This window comes from Urocitellus parryii, chromosome 11 (genome assembly GCF_045843805.1).
Source record: "Urocitellus parryii isolate mUroPar1 chromosome 11, mUroPar1.hap1, whole genome shotgun sequence".
In the NCBI taxonomy this organism is placed as follows: Eukaryota; Metazoa; Chordata; class Mammalia; order Rodentia; family Sciuridae; genus Urocitellus; species Urocitellus parryii.
This window is the reverse complement of record NC_135541.1, coordinates 46,906,802-46,930,422: the sequence shown is the minus strand read 5'-3', so window position 1 is coordinate 46,930,422 and position 23,621 is coordinate 46,906,802. Positions and strand designations below refer to the sequence as shown.

Below are 23,621 nucleotides of genomic sequence, written 5' to 3'. Positions count from 1 at the left end.
CAGGATCTCTTTCTCATGTTGCTATGTTTTGAAACACACTCCACTCTTTTGAGGGTTGCAGAGATCTCACAAAGGCATCAGAGGACAACAGTCGGTACAAGGAGAAATGGGAATAGCAATCTATAAGGCTTAGGCTGGAGATATAGGGAAACCTCCCAGTTGGGCGGCGTTGGTGAATGCTGACTTGTGTCAAGGGCTTGCTCTCCCTTTTGGATTATCCCTCACAGGTGCTTCGTTAGAAGCAACACGCCATCTAAGCTGTCTCCTAGAAGCAAATGAGAATCAGATGGTTCACCACAGCCTTTGCTCTCCTGAGACAGCTAACTAGAAGCCAACGACATGACTTCTGGTCCAGTCTCCAAGACACTCCCCAAGTCCCCACCAGAGTGGCTAGGGAGGGATGGAAGAGACAATACAAACAATAAAAAGTTTTCTTCCTAGGAAGAAGGCAGAAGTATTTTCTGTGGGGAAAAATCCTAGACACAATTTAAAGGCAAGATGAAAGGAAGCTAAAGTCATTGTTTATTTAGGTTCCAGAAAATGGCGTGGAACGTGGGCACCTCCTCGCACTAGCTCCAGATGTTCTGGCATCAAACACCTGACACTGCAAATGGGAAACTGTCGGGGCTCAAAGGAAAGCATCTTTGCCTTCAGGGTTCTGCAAATTGATGAGACTTGTCATACAAATTATCTCACCATTACTCTCCCTCTGGCTATGTGGTACAATCCCAAGTCATTTCCGTGAGAAAAGCAGGATGGTAGTGTGATCTTTAATCCAATGCTTTCTGAATACCCTTAAAACTTCTGGTAGTTGAAATTGGTATGTAAATTTCAAAAGTATAACCAAGTCTTTTATCACAAAAAGGGAAGTTGAGAATCATGAACTCTACTGCAATAGAGTTTTGTTCTAGAATTGTGCTATAGCGATATCATTATTTATATTTCAATAAAGACATCTGAAGTTCAACACATTCTAAGTACTTCAAACAATTCAATTTCATTAGTATCTATCTGTTCTGTAGTTGGTGCATTAGTTTTGAAAAGCTCTGAGCTTTATCATCTGCCTTATTCTAGCATTTCCACATCTCCAGTTATCAAAGTGTGAAATAATTTCAGAACAAGAACCAGCTTCTCAACCTAGAGCTGTCAGGCACAGCTGTGTATGGAAATGAGAAATCTATATTTCATGTAGATTCTCTTTTTTCTTTGTTGTTTGTGGCCCTGGGATCAAGCCCAGGGCCTCGCACATGCTAGGCAAGAGCTCTGTGGAACCACAGTTGCAGCCTGCTCAACATAGATCACTATTAAGCAATAATTAAAAACTCATTAAGCAAGTCTACATACCTACTGCGATGTTCATAGGTGCCCTTACACCGGAACTTGTGTGCTGGGAAAACAGTGAAAATTCCTTCTTCTGAACTGAAATACTGCCACTTAATTCCAGGGTTGGATTTCAGGTTGTCTGCAAGAACTAGAGAAGTAAAGAAAATGAAATATAACCGCCAAATGCACAGGTGTACACAGGCCTGGCTCTGCAGGCATCTGTCTTGCATAAACTGCTTGTAGTATGAAGAAATTCTGCTAGATACGAGGTTGTAAATTTTCTACAAAACATTTTTTTTTCTGCTTCTTAAAAAAATATCCTTTGAATAGAAAATGCAATGTTTCAGTTAAGTGAAGCTATGATTCTTAACCTTGTAGGGTGACATTTTATGTCCTGGATTATTTTTTCCAGCACAAATGATTCATTTGCATTAATCTCTCCCCTCATGGGGCTGGTCCCTGTTGGGCTGGTGTCCATTCTCTTACTATGGAAACAGTGATGTTACTAGGCCTTGTCTCCAGAAGGACTAGACCTATGGCATTGACCTTGCCTTCACCTGTCTTACTCACAGTAAGGGAGATAGCACAGATGGCACTTGAAGGGCTCGAATCATCCTCATTGAGGAGAGCTGTTACATATAAAATGATTCCTATGTGCCAGCTGATGGGAGAGAGGCTTTCCGTTATTCATATCATTTCAATCATGAAACAACCCTAGGATATTAGTAATATTATTATCCCCACTTTGGAGTCAACTTGAGAAACATGCTTAGTGAGTGTAAGCAGTTTGCCAAAGACTTCATCAGTAAATGACCCAGTTGGAGTCCAAACCAGGTGTTCTATCTCCTGTGTTCTTTGTGTGAAGTGGTCCTGCTGTGTGTGCTGCCTCCCTGCTGCTGATCTACATCTGCTGCTATTCCCTCAGCAAGTCTTTTGTACCCCCTCTCACAATCAAAATTTCCCTCCTTCCTTAAGCTCTTTTGCCCTTTTGTACTGTTCCACACCAACTCAGTCATTCGTGACACACTTACTCAATGCCAGTCACTGCTTCACATCCTGCAAGATATTCAGAAATGAGCAAGAATTCAACCCTATGGTCACAACTGGCACAGAATTACAGGGATGGAAATGGAGCAGAAAGCAATTCAAAGGAAGAAGGAGCCTGAGGAAAGGCCAAAAGGAAGAGAGGAATGGGCTGTGTTTGACCAAAAACACACAGAGCTCTAAATGCCTGGGTGACAAATTAAAGATCTGTTTCTATGGCTTGAAGGTCTGAGATGTGACTTTAACAATGATGACGAACCATGACTTCCACTGTAGACAGGGTTTTCACACAGGCTATTTAATTCCATTGAATTTTTACAAATATCAAATGCAACATGTGGTCTCATTTCCATGTTACAAATGAAGAAACGGGTGCTCAAAGATGTGAGGTGGCACTTTATAACATCACCCCAATTTATTTTCTTCACTGCACACTTGCCAACATCTGAAATTGTCTTATTTGTTTAATATCAATTCACCCTTCTCTCTTTCCTCATCCCCAGCTACATCTTGAGGTCTGTGTAAGCAGTAACTACAACAATGCCTGCCGGGTCAGTGTGCTGATTCCACAGCTGGTAGGTGGTAAGGTCACATCTCAAACACAGCTCTTGTGACTCTAATGCATACTGTCAGCAAATCCTTCTGCCCTGAATACAAAAGGGTGAACTAATTACAATATTATGTTTTTATGCCATATTTAATACAAGAGATTAGAATTCTGAAATGGGAGAGGCAAAGATTGGCAGGATATAGTGGGATTAATGGTACTCTTGGTGGTCTAATAGTGTGGACGATAAACATATACCTGCCTTTCTTCTTCCACAGCATCACAAACTTCAAGAAGGCAAGATGCTAGTCTGCTTCTTTGCATTCTATACACCTGCTGGCCTGCCATGGTGGCTCACTATATAGGCTGGACTGAATTCCCATTTGGCATGAGAAGCCCTTGCTTCAGGTCCCAAGTCCTGCTGTCTTTCACTCGCTGTATTTGCATATATCATCCTGATGCCCATTTAGCTTTTGATCAACTCTTCTTCACTCATTCCTGGCAACAATGGGCAGGAACTGCTTGGTGGGATGAGAACAAGGAATTCCAAAAGATCAAATTTATACCTAACAAAAGACACAGACTAGCAAGGGAGACCAAAAATAGACATTAAGCCTTTTATTAATTATCATTCTATCTGGTTAAAAGCTTAGATAGATACATAGGAGAGCTATCCAAAAGTGGGGAACATCTACTTGTGGCTGTTAGAAGGTGTTAGGGACAAGAAACAGCATCCCACCTACCAGGTTTGATGCTAGGCGTCCTGCACACACTACAGTGGAGTTTTGGGTCACTTGGGAATGTAGTGTGAATACCTAACTGCTTCTTGTGAGGTAACCAATGTGCAGGGGTGGGGACATTATAGTAGGGTCACTATGGGAAAGCCTGCCTTAGCAAGAAAGGAGGCCAGCCAGAGGCCAAGAACTCTCCACCTTGTCAAAAGACAGTGCACAGAGGTGCATGTCATCTGCAGTTGCCCTGTATGAAGTGGAACACAGAGTGACAGTCTGTTTGGCTCCTGTTCCTTTCTCCATCAGAGCGAGATTCATTATGCTTAAAGTTTTATTGACTTAGCAGACATCTTCCAGCCATCAGCAATATGTTTTCTGAGGGCTATCTTTGTGAGCCATGGCAAATATTTTGATTGCTTTTCAAAAATTAACCAACGTGACAGCAATTAAAATATCTGACTGATGTTAAAATGCCAGCTTCGTCTTTCCTCCTGGCAGGTACAGATGTAGGTCTGCTATTAGAGCCAGCTCCACCTGTCACTGGAACCATTCCAAAGATGGAGCAAACATTAAGATGTTGGTCAGTAAACCTCTTGTTTTATGTTGATCGTTAACTAAAACTTTTGAAGAAGAAAATGATGAGACAACATGAGACTGTGCCACTGAACTGCCACACAGTGCCACCTCTGTCAACCTGCTTACTTCCAGGAACATATGCCTGGGGCTACCCAGGGTTAAGCCTAGGTAGGGTCCCATGAAACAAAATCAAGAATCTATCTTAGCAAACGCCTACCAGGCACTGTATGTGACAAGCTTTGTGCTAATAGGAATTTTGTAATAATGGCCTCCCATAAGGCCATTAAATTCTCACCTCAACAAATGAAACTTTTAATATACACTAAGGTTTCAGGTGTTTAAATTAAATCAAAATAAGGTGAACCCCACAGATGAGCAGGAACACTTCAGACTTCCCACCCATCCCCTACCCATTGATGATTTAAATGACCAGCTCTCAGCATAGAAACACTGATTCAGTCTGGTTCAGTGCTCACAAACTTCAGTAAAGGGCCAAATAATGGTCACTGTGTCTTTGTAGATGACACAGACCCTCTTCAAGGCTTCTGAATTTTGCCACTGTAGTGATAAGGCAGTCCCAGACATGGGGCTTAGCTTCACAAAATTCCTAATGGCAAATATTATCATCTCCAAAGGGTTTCTGACAAATCTGAGGTTTAACTTAGGACGAGATGGGGACCTGAGAGTCCATCTGGCCTTTAACCATGATGTTTAGCTCCCCGCCTCTGTGAGGAATGTGCCCCTGTCAAGGTCATGTCCTGGACCAGCAGCCACACTCTTTCACGAGGCCTCGGCTAATGTGAGCATGTGCAAACATGGATGAGGATGCTTCTGCTTGTCTCCTGGGGTCTGAAGCCTTAACCTTGATCGCATATTCACACCATTTCCCAGGCAGCTCTGCCTACCTCACAACAAAAAGGTAAACACTGCTTTTGGATGTAAAGAAAAGCTCAATGACCTCTTTTAAAAGTAACATCTGTAACAATAAATAGACTCCAGTGAAACTATTAAAAGGCGAGCCAATGAGACCAAGAGTGTTTTTTAAATAAATCAGAATTCATACAGTGCATGACTCATTTAGTCTGACCACAAAAGATCACTCTGGGTCCTTATCATCATTCCACATTATAGCACAGTATCAGGCAAAGTTGTTCAAATCCTGCTGTGGATTCCTTTGGCATCTGATTAAACTTAATCCACCATTTGATACTAGCAGAAGATAATGGATATGATGATAATGAGGTCCCCAGAATCCAGCGGTGATCTATCACTGTGGTGTGCAATCCACATAGGCCCTTCTCTGACCTGGATGTAGTGGTGAACAAGAGCAGGCCAGAGGGGATCCCCCTTTCATATGAACCAGTTACATGTTCTAGCCACTCGGGCAGGTGTCCAAACACAGGGTCCTATACACTCATTCCTCACACATGCTGGAAGTTATCCAGAAAAAAATCTGGGCAGATGCCCAACCCATGGGCCCATAATACACAGCATCAAGCTTTAAGCTATTAATGAGCAGGACCTGTATCTGTATCCCTGAAGCAGGGGTCCCCAGTTCTTTTCACATCCAGGCCCATATTCTCTGAGAGCTGCGCAGCTAGTGTCTGCCGCACACAGGCTGAGACAATTTGCGCTTGTGTCCATAAGTTAAAAAAAAAAAATCTTACTTTCCTCTAACACCAAATCTAATCAAAATAAATATTTTAATTACATCAATATCAAAGCAATGACAATTTAAAGTGTTTTTTACAATGCTAACCACTCCCCTCTCCAAATACCACTGACTTGCTGAGAATGTTTGCCTATACGACTAACAAAGAAATTGACAGGCAAATGGAGAGATAGAAAGCCTGCTCATGGGATGATTTCACGGGTCTATGCATGCCAAAATGTTGTAACTGTACACGTTAAAATGTAAAATTTATTGGATATCAATATTCCTCCATAAAGCTGTTTTGCTAATAAAACTCACAATTTTATTGAGCATCAATCTATATATACAGCATGCCACTTTTCATAATCGCCCCTTGTTATGGTTTGTATCTGAAATATCTCCCAAAGGCCATGTGCTACAGATTTATTGCCTGCCTGTGGCACTACTAGGTAGTGGTGCAAACTTTTTGGGAGGTATGACTTATTTGGACGAGGCAGGTCACTGGGGATATGCCTTCAAAGGGTATATTTGGTCCCTAGCCTCCTCTTTTCTCTGTTTCCTTGATTCCATGAGCTGAGCAGCTTTTCTCCACCACACCCTTTCACTATGATGCTCTGCCTCTGCTTCACCTCAGATCTAGACATAGTGGAGTCATGTAATCATGGACAGAAACTTCTCAAACTGAGCCAAAATAAATCTTTCCTTCATTAACTTCATTTTTTTCTTCTGGTATTTTGTCACCATGATGGAAAGCAGACAAATAAACCCCATGAGTTTTTTCTTTTATTCTCACTTCATAGATGCAGAACTTATTCAAGGCCAGAAAGGCATGACTTGATCTGGAGGTGTCTGGCTCTACAGCCCTTACTCTTTCTAGAACACTTTTGTACTTCTGTATGTCTGCAATACATTCTGAATCAGTTAGCAGTCAACAGGCAAACCTAAGTCTTTCTTGAGAAGCAGAATAAATATATGAATGAATATACAGGTCCCTGTCAATAATAACTTGCATTTGTTTGTAAATATACAAGGTAAATAGGTACAACTAAAGAGATACTTAACAAAGAGAAATAACTTTATAATTGAAATAAGAATGAATTATGGGAGAAAAAACACACCGTTGAACTGCTAGGACTAGCACAATAAGCTGGGAAGGCCAGCGCCCAAGGGTTTGCCACTATCCACCAGCTTTAGTTAGCTGAGGATGGCACAGACATCTGTTGTATCACAGCGAGCATGACTCTGAGCAACACTGAACAACAAATAGCATATTTTAGACAAGATAGACAAGAGAGGGAGCTTGTATTTATTTATTTATTTATTTATTTATTTATTTTGGGGGGTATCAGGAATTGAACTTAGGGACACTCAACCACTGAGTCACATCCCCAACCCTATTTTGTATTTACTTAGAGACAGGGTCTCACTGAGTTGCTTAGTGCCTGGCCGTTGCTGAGGCTAGCTTTGAACTCTCAATTCTCCTGTCTCAGCCTCCCGAGCCACTGGGATTAAAGACATGCACCACAGTGCCCAGTGAGAGAGGAGGCTTTAATGTGACCGAGAAACTCTATAGCTGAGACATTTTAATCTTCTATAGGTGTTCAACAGGTTAGAGATAGGAGCCTTAGGACTCTTTTTCTTGCATTTTGTCAACTTGAGCAAAACTGAGAAGGCCATTTGGACATGGGCCCAGTACTACTGTGCACTTTCTATTTACCTCATGCTGGCACTTACGTACTAGAAGGAAGACTGTGACAGGTCAGAATGGACTGGGAATGAGCAGCCATGGTTCAAATCCCATCTTAAGCCTGGCAAGACATCTGACCTTAAAGTTACTCTCCACAGAGCTCCAGAGGCATCTTCCAAAAATGTAAAACAGATCCCACTGTTGCTTTACTTAAAACCTTTCAAAGGTTTCCCCATGGTACTGTATCTACCATTTAATCCAAATTCTACAAACCCTGTACAATCTGGTTCCTCTGAATGCTCCAATTTCACTTTCTTCCTCGTTAGCTCACTACATTGAGCATCAACAGCTCATTCTTTCAGTTCCACAAATGGGCCAGAGCCTTTGTAAGGCAAGCCTTAGGGCCGAGATAACTCTTTTCTCCCACTTTTCACCCACTTAGCTTTATTTGTATCCTTCAAGTTTTGTCTTAAATCTCACCTTCACAGAGGTCCTTTCCTGACCACCCTCAGTTTTCACCCTCTTGTATAATACCCAATAAATTCTTTCACAGTAAAACTTGGTAGTGCTCTGTGTATTTATTTATAAGGATATTTTATTAACACCTCACATGCAGAGGCACAGTAAGCTATGTGAAGGCGGGAACCAATCAGCTCTATCCATCAAACTCCCAGGGCCTCCCACAGGCCTGGATGTTAGCAAGCACTGCCAGTGTTTGCTGAGTGAACCAAGATCTTGGCTAAGTCTCTTCACTTCTGTCCCCTATGAAATTTTATTACTTCAATTATTTCCTCATGTGCAAAGCAATGGATTGGACAAGGAGTTCCTAAAAACCCTCTAGAATTCAAAAGAAAAGAGTGGTAAAAAGGTAAAGAATGAATGTCAACAGGAAGAATGGATGATGCTCCTTGGCTTACCACCAGGTGACATCTGATAAACCCTGCATTGCTGAAAATATAAAATAAAAATGATGAAGACATCTCACCTACTGAGTATCAGAGCTTAGCCTCGCCTACCTCAAACACATGCATAGCATTGTGCTAGTCTACAGTTGGGCATTGAGCACAAATATTTTATAATCAAGTGTTGACTATCTCATGCACACACCTGGATGGACATTTTGTAGATGTAAGATGGAACACCCTGAACAGAATATCCAAAAGGCACTAGAAACAGAGTACACTGTAGAGTACAGGACACTTGCTCATGGGATCATATGACTAACTGGTAGCCAGTCAGGCCACTGCCCAGTGTCAGGAGAGAATATCATCCCATATGTCACAAGTCCAGAAAAAGACTCAAATGTAAAGGATGAGTTCTGCTGCATGTGTATCAGTTTTGTGACATTGTAAAGCTGAAAAATACTAAGTGGCACCACTATAAGTCAGAAACCATATATTTATAACTGGAGAGGAAGAACAAAGTTCCAACTGGCTTTCATAAAGTTTGTAGAAGAAACAAAGAGAGAGAGAGAGAGAAAGAGAGAAAGAGAGAAAGAAAGAAAGAAAGAAAGAAAGAAAGAAAGAAAGAAAGAAAGAAAGAGGAAAGAGGGAGCAACTTTACTTCCTATTAATTTAAAAGCTATGTCAGCACTATGTACAAAATGTGCAAACATATCAGGAAATGTTATTTAGATGAGCATGATGGAGAAAACTTAATGCCAGCCTTTAAAAAATGAGGAGCCATCACAAGCTGTGATCTCTGATGAGTAAGAGCAATGAGAGGAAGTGTTTTCCCATCTCAAGTAATAAGTTAATTATAGAAGCATTATAGAATCTCTTTTACTGTAAGCCCTTAAAAGCCAGAATGAAGCTTAATAGCTTAAAAGTATTTGGATAAAGCCCTGCAGACCATCAGGAAGCCAGTAGAAATTGTGTTTAGTCCTAAAAATTTTGTTTTTGGATTTTGCTTAAGACTATGTAATGGAAACCTTTGGATCTGGTCACAAGTTCAGGACAATCCTCCTCCAACCAACTCTAAGTCAGAGGACATTAATATCTCCATTACAGTGAAATGGTTTTCAGAAATATTAAAAATTTAGGTTTATAGCATTATACGCGCTTCCTTCTTAATGCATCAAGAAAGATTTAATGGTAGGCCCATGCTAATCTTTGGAAATGGTTTGAGTGTGTCCCTCAAGGGTTCATGTGTTGAAGTTTAATCTCTATTGTGAGACCTAAAGGCAGAAACTTAAATCTGACTATGGTGTTTAGAAGCAGGACCTTTGGGAAGTAATTAGGATTAGATAAGGTCCTCAAGGTGGTGCCCCCGTGACTGGTGGCTGAGTAAGGAGACAGACTGACTAGTGAATACAGACACACATGTGCGCTCTCTGCCATCGCTATAAAATACCCCGTGCTCCCTCATTGCTCTGCCGGAAGAAAGGCCATTTCTATATACAGACCCCTGCCAAAATAAAATCTCTTTTTGGTATACATTAGCCTGCCTCATGTATTTTGCTGTGGTAAAACAATGGAATAATACAATCTATTAGTCCATTATCTTCCATAATTGGGAAATCAAGATGAGCATATGATGGTACTACAAGACATCTTTAGCAACCATTCTCTCGGATAAAAAACAGTCATGATTTCTTTAATGGCAGCCACTAGTATGGCAAGTCACTGTGGAGTGTTGCCTCAATATAATCAGTGAATTAGAGGGTAGTGAAATTAAGGACCTAATTTATTTAACATCCAAATTAATCCATGAATACCTTTAATTCGATTCAGGAATCCTTTGGGAGGGGATAGGGTTTGTGATCACCAGATTAAAAAGACCTTATGCTAAGAGACTCTTGCTCCTTTTAATATTCGTATGGATTAGAAATCAGCTTATCAAGAAGGTTTCACCATGAGGTCCACTATTATGAAGATGCACTTTCGAATAGCTACATGTAGATATCAAGGTACTCAGTGTTGACCCTATTTTATATCAATACGAGTAAGTTTACAGCAGCTCAGGAAAAAACAAAATACTTCTAAAAACAAAAACATCAAAGGCCTATAATAAGAAACTGGCAGGTTATGAACTTTCTCTACCAACTGAAAATTCCCAGGGTGCTAAGCAGATGGCCATCAGCAGATGGAGATGGGATTTAGATAAAAATCATAATGATGGGTCAGACATTTTACTTATTTTTTTTATGAAACGTTATAAATATATTTTATAAATTCAACATAATTACTGATTTTTTTTATTCAAATTTCAAATTTATTTGTAGCTTTCAAAATCACACAACAGATCTCCATTTAAGCAATAAGTCAGTCACCTGTGGTAAGTTTGGATAATGAAAAATCTAAAAAAACTCAAACCAGACACACTTCTCTTACTTTCTCCATGACAATAGACACTGGAAATCTAAATTCCAACAGTTTTCCTATTGAAAATAGTGAGATTTAGTACAAGCCACTTCACTATGATTTTTTAAATGTTTACAGAATATTGAGCCTCCATGGAAGAGAACCCTATTTAAAAGACATGATTATATTTTTAAAAATCTAAATTAACTCAGTTTATTTCCAAAATAAGAGTTGATCTATGTTTTCTGTGTGGTGATAAACTGAAAACATGATTTTTTTTTTTTTTTTTGAGGAGAAAACCGAAGACGAGACAGGGGAGGTGACTTAACTATGACCATAAAGTTGTTAAAATGGTAGGAGGTAAGTTCAATCAGTGGATTTAGTAAACTCACTTTCTTCCTGCCTTCCAAATATTTATTGAGTCTCCATTCTGTGTGAAGCATGATGCAGGAGTCATACCTTTTGCCTTTGGGTCCAGAACACTTTCTATTAAACCAATGGAAGATCCCCTGCTTGCTGCAGTGAGAGCGCAGGAGAGAGGCCACAGTGGAGAGGTGCTTACCACCATTCTTGGGGTGCTGCATGTTCTTGCCCAGAGCACCTCCATAGGTAAGGCTCTTGAGTATAGGAGCTCTTTTATTTCTGCACCATCAAATGCTGATGAAAGAATATCTCAAAATGGAAACGGGTTTTCCAGCAAGCTCTATGCTCTCCAGGTAAGGACTTCGACGAGCTGACTATTTTTCTTCTAGTTCCCATGCTAATTCTAAACAAAGACCAACAATTTCGTAATAGCCACTGCAAACTGTTATCAGATAAGCAGCTGAAAAAATATGCCTTTCCCCTTTTCAGGTGCTCTTTATTTCTCATTTATTGAGTCTCAAGATTCACCAGCATATAGTGCAACAAATTTTCTGTGAATCATATGAATATATGGGCATCAGATTCTCTAGCCCCCAAATATTTTCCTTCTAATTTTACCATCCACGTTGTCTAACCAGTTCTTTGGTCATGGCCTCCCTAGTCAAAACAAAACGTAACCATGTCCCCAAAATTCCTGACCTGACTTTTTGAATCCTTAAACCACCCCATCTATGGGAAACCAATTATAATTGGGTGGAGACTTTTGTTTTTCTCAATATTATTCACCAGAGGTAGGGACAAAAAGAAAACAGTTGTAGTGGAAAGTTTGTGCCAACTCAAGAACTCTAGGCTTTCTCATGCCCAGCCCAACAATACTCAGCCAAGCACACCAAGCAGCGCACCTCCCACAGCCTGATGAACAGAACATCCAAGAGCTATCCTAACAGACACACAAACACACACACACACATCCTCAACAGACCAGAATTTATGTAGCACCTCTCAGGAACAGTCTGTGAAATAGCAAACATTTTGGAGAAGTCAATCAACCCTCTGAGGACTCTAAATAAAATTCCTGGCTTCATAACCTATTCTACTTTTCAAATTTCCACTCTCCACTTCCACCTTGAGTAGTGCTACCATGTAATCTGGAGAGGCCATATTTCAGAGACTCCTGGGTCCTCTGTATGATGCTTCAGGACTGGCAAGCATATTAAGTACGTAACCACGTACCAGATATTTTATTAATTCTTTTAAATACAGTATCTCAGTTCTTTCTTACAACAACCCTATGAGGTAGGTTTTATTTATCATTCAGAAAACCAAGGCATAGAGAGGTTAAATTTCCAGGACATACTAGCCAGCAAGAGTCAGAATGTGTAGGTTGACTAAGAGGTAGCGTTATTCCCATTTGATGGCTAAGGACATTCTGTTTCAAAAAGGGAAGAGTCATGAATGGGACCCAGAGACTGCATCACCACATGCCCACCGTCAAGTTGAATTAGGGACAGTTGACCAAATTTGCTCCCAACAACAACTCAGCGATCCTTTCCTACTTCCTTGTATTTATTTTAGACTAATAGTTAGGAAAGGACATCCTTAAATCTCAGATTCTGTCCCAAGTTCAGGGCTCTTCATACCCATTTGAGGTTAAGTATATTACACAAAATTAACCAGTCCATTCTGTCCTTGATTCATTTGAGACAGCCTGCTCATGGGCTCAGAAAACCTAGGATAAACTTCTGGATCATTCATAATCAGGAAATATCTACTGTCCTACCTTCTTCCTGTCCTAGGACACACTTACAAGAAGCCCAAAGGGTGAGGAGATCTCCAAATTCACTCATGAAAGGAATAACAGAAATTTAACAAAAAATGTCGTTCCCAAGCCTGTCTGAAACCTATGGATTTCCAGTCTCTACCAAGTCAACCTTTGGATCCATTGGGTCTGGGTTGGCAGCCAAAGAATAGTTTTTGTTTGTTTTAAACAAAGCAGCCAAGATAACTCAGATAAATCATCAGCTAGGTTAGGGCCCACTAACCCAAGACATTAAACGGCTTCCCAGACTGTTTTTGTGTCTTTAGCATAAAATATTTTCAAATTTATCTAACTTTTAAAAAGTATATTAATGGCAGCAAAAACAATGAAGACCTTCCTATATTCCAAGTTACCAGGGATTTCTCTACTTTTCTCGAACATCTTCAAAGAGTGGTCTACACCAACTCTCCCCTTTCCCTATCCCATTCAACCCTCACCCAGCCATCCTGCATAAGCCTTGGTCCCTCTCCACCACCCACTCTTGGATGAATAGAACAGTCTACGCCCATCTCCCCTCCTTGCCAGACTAACTACACTTCTTGCCATCCTCAAAGCCCTCCAGTGCCCCCTCAGCTGGTTGCCTTCAGAGTAAAAACATAAACAAATCAAACAAAAACAAACCAAACCCAAACTGACATACATGATCCATTCATATATGGCTGAGTGCTGCTCTATTTTCTGATGCTCATTCCCTCTTAAACAAAGATCCATTCTGGCAACTCATTTTCAGATTTCAAAATATGCACTTGCTACAAATGTCTCACCTGGAAATTTCCATTCACATTGTAAGACTCAGATCAGAGCGCAAGGCCTGAGTCACGTGCACCAGTTTACTTTTATCATTTTTTAACTTAGCACCCTACTGTCTGTTTTGACTTTTCTCCCCCACTCCCCTCCCACCAATGTACACATACACACGACTAGGTTTTAAACTCTACAGGCAAAAACTTTGTCTTCATTACTTTGGTGTCTGGCACAGGAACTGCATGCAATTGCCAGCCGAGAGAAGCTTTTTATAAAGGAGAGTGGGGAAGGAGTCAGGGTTGTTTCTGGGTCTCAAGCTTAGGCAAGCAGCAAAACAAAACTGCTCATAACTGATATATGGAGCACAGGCCAAAAGGAGGTCTGGGTGAGTGCAGAGATTCTAGGTTTGGTTTAGATGTTAAGATTTTCAAGTGTCAGCAGGCAAAACATAGCAATAGAGAAACATGTCTTGTCTTTATTGATCTATTATAGGGAGGCCTTTAGACTTGGAGTCAGGACCCATAATATTTAGCCATGTCAATTACAAGAATTTGGTATTTCACTGTAGGTGATCAGTTGACTTCTCTGGCCTGTTTCTCATCTATAAAATGATGCTGACACTTGTCTTTGGTATCTATGGCAAGAATAACATGAATGTATAAAATCAATTATGACATATAAAGAGGCACTAGACTGGTTACCTTGTATACATAGTGTGTTTGGACTCATCACAGGGAGTTTCCTATGAATGTTGAAGACTATTACTCATCTGTAGAGCCTGTGTCACTCTATATACTGGGACCTTTATGTGTGCAGATTTGCTGTTAAGCTAAGAAAATCAGGTGCTACTTTATAACAAATCAAAATCACAGCCCCCCCCATCCCCATTGAGATCCTTCAGAAGTCTTGATTACTTCACCATAAAAATGGAGAAACAAAAGCATAAAGAAAATTCTAGCTCCTTTCATTTTAACATTCCATAAGGACCTACTGTGTACTTGCTATGGGCAAAAACCTGGATTGGGCACTTGATATACAAAGGAGCAAACAGAAAGTAGCACAAAGTCTAGCAGATGTCCAGCGTGAAAAAAATAAACATGCTATAATAAGAATATGTCATGCAGCAAAGTCACACAAAGGAATGGTAGCTGAGCCAATACAACTCTGAAGGGTGGAAAAGGGGAGGAAGGATTCACTGTGTAACCAGGATGGAGGTGCCAGTGACCAGGACTGGGGACCCAGATTGGGGAGGTCAGAGGCAAGTTTGTTTTCTGTTTGATTATTGAAGTTACAATAAGATAATCATAGAGAGATAAACTGAAGGTGGTTGTTTAGTAAATAAATTCATCAATGGGCCAGGGCTGTAGCTAGAGATTTGGAATTTGGCAGCACGTGCAGAAACTGGGGTGTGGGTTAACCTGACTGAGAACTTTCACGAGGGTGACGATTAGTGAGGGTGTGTAGGGGCATCTACCCTGAGAAAGAGACAGAGGAAAAGCAGCCCTGGAAGAAAGACAAAAAGATCTGAGAAGAGGCTAAATAGCAGAAAGTAATTTTAAGAGACCAAAGGATGACAGTTGCAAAAATGAGGTTTATATGTCAATGGCTACAAAAAAGTCAAGTACAATTGTAGAGGAGTCACTTTAAATTCTACCCAGGATTTTGTTTTTCTTTTTTTGCAATACCAGGGAGCTACATCCCCAGCCTTCTTTATTCTGTATTTTGAGACAAAGTCTGACTAAGTTGCTAAGGATGACTTTGAACTTGCCATCTTCCTGCCTCAGCTTCTTGAGTTGCTAGGATCATAGGTGTGTGCCACTGTGCCTGAAAGCATCTTACATACAGTGATAAACTGGGAAAATCTAAGTGTTAAACTGAATTGGACTGGTAATTCAACAATATTATACAATCATCACCAAATGATATAAGAAAATGTAAAAATGTATATATGAGTATGTGTGCACATACATACATTTTTAAGTTAAAAATCATCTCTAGTCATTATGATCTCATATGCTAAAAATATTTCATATAGTGTGCTCTAGCACATTCTCTTCATTATGATCCTATGTATATAAATATATATCAGTATATAGCTTTTAAAATATTCTGAAATTGGGGCTGGGATTGTGGCTCAGTGGTAGAGCACTTGCCTAACTGGGTTCAATCTTCAGTATCACATTTTAAAAAATGTAAATAAATAAAATAAAGTTACAAAAAATTCTGAAATCAATAAAATAGGGTTGTTGTGAGGAACTTTAAGCAGACTAGACTCTGAACTAGTAACTTGAGGGGGGAAGTCAGGGTTAAAAAAGGACCTTCTGTTTTTTACTTGATCTTGTTTGTGTACATATACACATAAATAGATGAAAATAAACCAAATCATAGGAGTAGAAGAATTGAGAAACTGAATAGTTTTTTAGATGTTATATAAGTAATTACCACATCTTTTATGAAACTAATGCAATTGTGCAGCTGGGGTAATTGGGCATAAAAAAGAACCAGAGATTCCTAGTTTGGCTGAGTGTTGTTCTTTTATTTTAGATACAGCATGGTTCTTTTTTTTTTCCTTACTAGGAAAATTTGCCAATTCTTATTTAGCAGTTCATTTTCAATAAACAGATGCTTCTTGACTTACAATGGAGCTCTGTCCTGATTAACCCACTGTGAGTTAAGAGTATTGTTAAGTAGAAAAATGCATTTAATACACTTAACCTACTGTACATCCTAGCTAAGGAACATAGTACAGTGTGGAGTCTTAGTTGTCTCTCCTCCTGATTGAGGTGACTAACCGGGAGCTGCAGCTGTCTCCCTGCCCAGCATCATGAGTGGGTGTCAAACCTCACCTTGCTATCCTGGAAAAAGATCGACATTCAAATATATTTTCTAATGAATGAGTTTTGCCTTTGTACCAGTATCAGTCAAACCATTGTAAATTGAGCACCATGTGTATTTTTTTAAAAAAAATATTTTTATATTGTAGTTGGACACAACACCATTATTTTATTTATTTATTTATTTTTATGTGGTGCTAAGGATCGAACTCTGGGCCTCACACATCCTAGGCGAGCGCTCTACCACTGAGCCACAACCCCAGCCCGAGGACCATGTGCATTTTACAGAAGGGAGAACAGTGATTACTCACCACAGAAGTGCTGAAGTTACTGAAATGAGCAGTCTATAGCCTTTGGGGCCCACCTGTACCTCCTGTAGCATTTACCTCTGTAACGTGACTTCTAAATGCCCCTTACACCCCATGAATCCTATATCTCAATGAAGACTGCAACGTTACCAAGATCGAAGTTTGTAACTTCAAATACTCTTTAAAAAATCAAACACAATAAAGAAAGTCCAGACACTTTTTCTTTCAGCAAGAAAGACTAACTCCCACTTCCACTCTCACCTCAATTGCATAACTCAAGAGAGCAAGAGGCAACTTTCCTTGGACTCTTCAAATAAACTCTCTTTAGGGATCAGGCCACGTACAAGAAAATAGCTCAGCAGGAATTTTAAAGAAAAAAAAAAAGAGAGAGAGACAGAGTGAGAAATGAGGGATAAAAGCAGGAAAGAGACTGAGCAAAACATTAGCAGCACCATAATATAACACATGCACTGTCAAACTTTAGTTACTTGAATGGAATCAGGGACAAGGAGTCAATTTAGAAAGCAGAGATCTGGCAGGGGTGGTTTTAAGAAAAAGACTGCACATGTGTGTTGAATGGATGAACACATGACCTAGTTTTGGATAAATGAATCTAAGAATGGTTTATAATTTATGTGAGTCTGTTTCCAGCTAGTCTGAACAGCAATCTGAAACTGTGTTATCAATTAGGGGCCCATTGATGGATTATATACAGTCTGAAAGAGCCTGAGGCTGGACATCTTACAGATGTAAATATCGGACATGTGATAGCCCAGGAGCACATTAACTCTGCTCTGAAAAGGGGGTATGTGCTGTAGGAGGAGGAATAGGGGGAACTCTGAGGTCACCCTTCACCACCTACCACTCCTCTCATATTACAAATAACTGCTCAAGTATGTGGACTTTGGGAGTCAGCCGCTGCCTGCTAGAGCGACACACGACTTCAAAAGCAAATCAGTTCTTAAATACCTAAATATTGCCAAAGGCTGCTTGTAAATCTAGCTGTGTCAACTGTGCCGAGAACAACTCTTGGTAGGCAGTAGGTTACACTTGAGTCATGCTCTTAGAAATGTCAAAATTCAAGTCTCTATGTTCTACTTACCCCTGTCATCTTCACTCTAGTTTTCAAATCCTCTTAACTCTCCTTTAACAACAAACACTGCACTTCATAGAGATTCTTCTACTTTTTCAGTGCTGGGGATTGACCTCGGGTCTCATGCAAGCTGGACAAGCACTCTATTGGTGAATCGTACCCCAGCTCTTGTAGGGGTTTTGATCATTTGTGCAGCTAAGTTTTACTCTAAATCTTAGTAACAGAATGTAACTGTAGTTCAGCTAATAGGTCTTTAACTCTTAGCTCATGATATTGCTTCTTGATTCTCCAAGAAAATAGAATTACTAAAGCAGGAATGTCCCCAGTTTCCAGGTATTGTGACACTACACCTATCATCCTCTGGGCATCTCTAATCACTGACTTTTCCTTTCCTCTACCTGTGATGCAACCATCTCTCACTTCATCGAGGAGAAGGCTCCTGTATCATTAGCTTTTCTCTGCTGGATCATTCCCTTTATCACATGAACTTGCTCTAACTTCGTTCAATGTAAAAATACACTCTGGACTCCTAAGGCCCTTCAGTTTTTCTTTAAGCAAAACTTCATGCAATTACTGTCTTCAACGTCTCTCCTCCATTCTCAAGAGCTTAAACCCATCGCCATCAGCCTTTCATTCTATGCTGCTACTACACCCAGCACCTCTTCTCAGGCTCACCAGTGACTGTATGTTGCTAAATCCTGTGGTCAGGTTTCTAACCCTCACTTACTGGGACTGCCTGACAGTCAATCTCTCCCCAAGAAAGTGTTCTGAAACACTTTCATCACTTAGCTTCAGGGAGATGTTCTTCTTGGTTCTCTCCCTAGGAGACTGACTGTCCCTTCTGATTCCTTTTGGGTTGCTTCTGAGAGTCCTCTAAGTGACAAAGTGTCCCAAGACAGTCTCTGGAGTTCTTCTCTTTTCTAACTCCAGTCATCTGCTATATGATTTTAGCAAGTTCCATCCATAATTGAGGTATTACTACACCTAGACATGATAAGTCCCAAATTTAAATCTCTAGCCTGACCCTGTTCCTGGACTATAGGCCTGTATAGCCAACTGTCCAAAGTCCTTTCTCCTTAGGCATCTAATAAGCATCTCACTTAACTGCCTGTATCTTGGCCTTTCTCTTATCACAGCAGCTCTAATTAAGTAGATTGTTTCCCTGCATCAAACCCTCTGATGGCCTTAAATTTTATTCAGACAAAAGCTAAAAATCCTTAAAATGGCCAGTAAGGAAAGGCTTTTGGTGATCCAGCCCTCAACTACTTATCTGACCTAATCTTCTACTCTCCTTCATCATTCACTCCCCATCACAGCTTCTTGCAGTTTGGAGCACACCCAACATTCTCCTAACTCAAGACCCTTGCATGGGATATATTTCCACCAGTTATTCTCATGACTTACAGCCCCCACTTTTTCAGATCTCACCAATGAGCCCTTACATAAAACAGTAAGTCTCCTCCTGTTTCCACACCAAAACCCCAAACAACAGCATTCCCTGTCTCAACTCTGAATTATTTTTCCTTGACAGCATCTGTCTTAGTCTGTTCTGTGCTGCTACAACAGAATACCACAGCCTGAGTAACTTATTTGGTTTATTTGGCTCACAGCTCTGGAGGTGGGAAATCTGAGGTCCAGGGACAGGATCTTCTGGAGGTCTTCTTGAAGCATGGTGGAAGGCATCACATGGGTGAAAGAGAGAATGAGACCAACTTGCAGCCTCAAGCGCTTTGATAATTGGCATCACCCATTCAGCAGGGTGAAGCCTCAAGATCTGAACACCTAGCATTAGGCTCCTCTCATCAGGCTCACCTGGGACACAGTGGAACCACAGAGGCACTCCTCATCATCGACCTGAGCATTTACTTGTCTATTTGTTCAAAATCTACAGCTCTTAACCTCTGAATTTTGTTCTTTGTTTTGTTTATAGCTCCTGGCCTAGAATTTAACATGTAGAGAATGCTTAATAAATAACTGCTGAACACATTGTTATGTATTTATTTCCAATTGGTAGAGAAGAGGCAATAGCTTGGAAAAAATTGCTTTTTCTGTATCCACTAAGAAAAAGGTATAATACTACTAGTAATGATGCATGAATGAGTTTTGTATGTCTACAAGAGAACTGGGCTTTGGGAAATACTTTTGTCATGTTTAAGGATTTGATCCTTCAAAATAAGGAAATGGGGATGTGGCCCTGGCTGCAGAAGCTTCCAGATCCTCCAAGGTCTGGCCTACCCACTGAGGTTGGTGGCCGTGGCAGGGGAGCCTCATTCTGGACACAAGTGAACATGCACCACCCGCCTGCCCCAATTTGCCCTTTCTTATGGTCCCAATCATAGAGCCAGGAGATAACAGAGCTTTGCTAGAAACTCAGCACCAGACTGAGGATCTGTTGTCAGAGGTATGTTAAGCAAGGTATTAGTTACCAAAATAGAGAACAAACATTTGAAAGTACAGTTAGTCAGCCATATCTGTGGATTCACCCAAACTTTGATTAAAAATATTCAGAAATAAACTGAATCTGTACTGATCAGGTAAAATTTTTTTTTCTTGTCATCATTCCCTAACCAATAAGTATAGCAACTGTTTACTTAGTATTTACATAATACTAGGTATTATAAATAATCAGGAGCTGATTTATAATAAGCTGATTATAAAAGCTATGAATGCTTAATTAAAATAAGAAAATAAAATACACCACTGTTACATCACTTAAATATACCCACTATCACTAATGACTAGATCCTTCTAGATCTTGTTTGAATGAATAATGCATTGTTTTCTCTCTGTCTCTCTCTTTTTTATCAAATTATGAAAACAAGAATAAGATTTATTAACAGTGTAGAGACAGACGCAGCCAGCTGAACTCTAGGGACTTGGTGGTGCTGCTTGGGAGGCAACTGTACTTGCATTTTGTATATTTCATAGGTAATCATATTACCAATAATATGATTAAATTATATTACCAATGGCAAACTATTTCATATTTCATCATTTATGGTAATAATCATTTTCTCCAGAAATACTATAAAGTTTCTGTGATGTTACCAGTTGCACTAAAAATATCTTTTTTTTCCTTAGTTATAGATAACAGTAGAATGTATTTGAACATAGTATACATACATGAAGTATAACGTCCCATTCTTGTGGTTGTACATGATGTAATGCACTGTTTTCTTTATTAATTCAAATAAATAATCCCACAAGTTTGCATGAATTGCAAAAAAGAATAACTACATACAATATTAAATTACCTTGTACATTTTGGGGACACACTTAGATCTGATTCTATTAAAAGATTGCTGCTTCAACCTCAAATCTTCAGACCCAGTCACATGTCTTGTGTTAATGAACTTTTTTTCAGGGAAAGAGGTAAAGTACTGAATTTGAGAACCTGGAGAATAATGTACCAGCTCTGAGCCCGGTGTCAGTTATGAAATCTTCCACACTTAATTTTTTTTTTTTTTGGCCATTCCATACTTTTATCTACTTTTTTCTGTTATTACTGAAAAATATTCTCATTTATCTTCCTTTCTAGCAGTAAACCTTACCTGCTCCTGAAGGCTTTCAGTTTCTCTGACCAATTAAAAAATTATTGACTTCGGCTGGGGTTGTGGCTCAGTGGTAGAGCACTTGCCTAGCACGTGTGAGGCCCCGGGTTCTACCCTCAGCATCACATTAAAAAATAAGTCAAAATAGAGAGATTGTGTCCAAGTACAACTAAAAAAATAAATGTTAAAACAAAATTTTTTTAAAAATTATTGACTCTACTATATACTGGCCCAGAGAATACGTGCGTGGCATATTTGGATTGGACCATTTATCTAGCAGCTATAGTTTTATTATCTCTAAGAAATATAAAACTTATAAGTCTTTTTTTTCCAGACCTAGTAGATTGCCTGGTTTGTGTATACAGTTCCTCATGATTATATATTTCTTTCCCAGAGACTGGTTGGGGCCCTACAAGTAAATGTTCTCATCCTATGGCTTCTCTCTTGGGTTCTGCATGTCTACAAAAGAAGTGGGCTTTGGGAAATATATTTCTCATGTTCAAGGATTTTATCCTTCAACTTCCCAGTAATAAAGGAAAACTTAGGACCATTCTGGGCTTTGGCTTCTTCCTCAGTAATATCTAAAAATTGAGGCTGGTATTATTTCTAAAATTTCTTCCAGCTCCAAAAAGGTGAAGCCTCCAGGCTCTGAGATCCATCAATCAGCAAGTGTACACAAGACAAAATGGGAGAAACATGAAGTGGAACTCCAGGGCAAGAAAGCAGAGACATCATGTTACTCTGACGCTGTCAGGAGCTAGATAAACATAGGTACTTAGTAGTTATTCCCACTGCGTGGACCTGAGTTCCAATGAGACAGGAAGAAAGTTTAACCTGAATCTATGATATTATGTGGTAACATTAACTGGTAGAAAACCTCTTCCATCATTCTTCCAGAAAACCCCCCAATTTAAAATTATAAATACACAATGCAAATGAAGTCCAACAATTCTGTTGCAAACATAAGTAGGTCTCTAAAGTAACCTTTAAAATACAAATATAAAACACATAACAAGATAATGGATTGAAGAGTCTAGCAAGGTCCTTGGCACATGCCATATGTATAACTAGACAGTAGATGCCAGCTTGATATTTTTTTCCTCTCTCTATTGAGGGTTAACTTATCAGAAAGAAATATCCAATTTTGGGTATGTGATAATTTTCTTCAAAATGTGAGGGAAAATGTTTGAGGCAATACATGTATTCCACTTAAACTTGATAGAAAATAGTTCACCCTTATAAAACAAACAAATTACTGACCTGAATTTAAGTCTCGTCCTGGATTGAAGGCTCGGCTATTAACAGTGGTGGAAAGTCGATCACAACTGATTGTTCTAGATACATTGGTATTAAAGTTCCCATCGAATCTGAAACAAAAGTAAAGTAAGATTAACAATGCTTATTTGGGGGTTTTCTGATCTAGAAAAACCAACCAACAAATACAATAGTTCATACTATGTACAAAAAAGTTCAGCCAATAAACAGAAGAATAGTAATTTAACATTAAAAACTTAAATATTAAAAAAAAATTCAGGCCTGGGATGTGACTCAGCAACAGAGTACCAGCCTAGGATACATGAGGCCCTGGATTCTATCCCCAGCCTTTAAAAACAAAACAAAATATCAATATAATATGGGAAAAACAAACATCTGTGTCTAAAAAATTTAGAAATCAAATTCAATGCTAAGGGGATTAAAAAAATATATGACAAAATTCAGACTGACTAAAATCATGAAAATTCAGACTTGAGCTCTTGTGAAACCATATACTTTAAATTGTCCTATTTGAAAACAAATGAAATAGTACAAAAATAGATAGCATTGAAAGGGACATAATAAGTCTGGATCTGAAGCTCTTCTGTGTCTCTACTAAATTGTGTGACCTTGGGAAATTTAATAATTTTTTCTGAGCCTTAGTTTCTTTATCTGAAAAAAGAGAGATAATAAACTTTACTTTCCAAAGCTGTCAGAAAGATTAGAAATAATGTATGTCAGTTCCTCTCTCAGTACAGACACAGAACTTGTACCTGCTAGACGGTAACGCA

At 39.5% G+C, this 23,621-nt stretch overlaps 1 protein-coding gene across 1 annotated transcript in view; it reads right to left on the bottom strand.

Moving 5' to 3' along the window:
* The window catches only part of Cachd1 (cache domain containing 1), a 200,531-nt gene that overhangs the window by 53,298 nt on the left and 123,612 nt on the right, over positions 1-23,621 (bottom strand). The window contains exons 4-5 of the mRNA XM_026411015.2: positions 22,837-22,943; positions 1,345-1,471 (exon numbers count right to left, since the gene is read on the bottom strand). Coding sequence (XP_026266800.1) covers positions 1,345-1,471; positions 22,837-22,943 — 234 coding nt within the window. The remainder of the gene's footprint in view (positions 1-1,344; positions 1,472-22,836; positions 22,944-23,621) is intronic.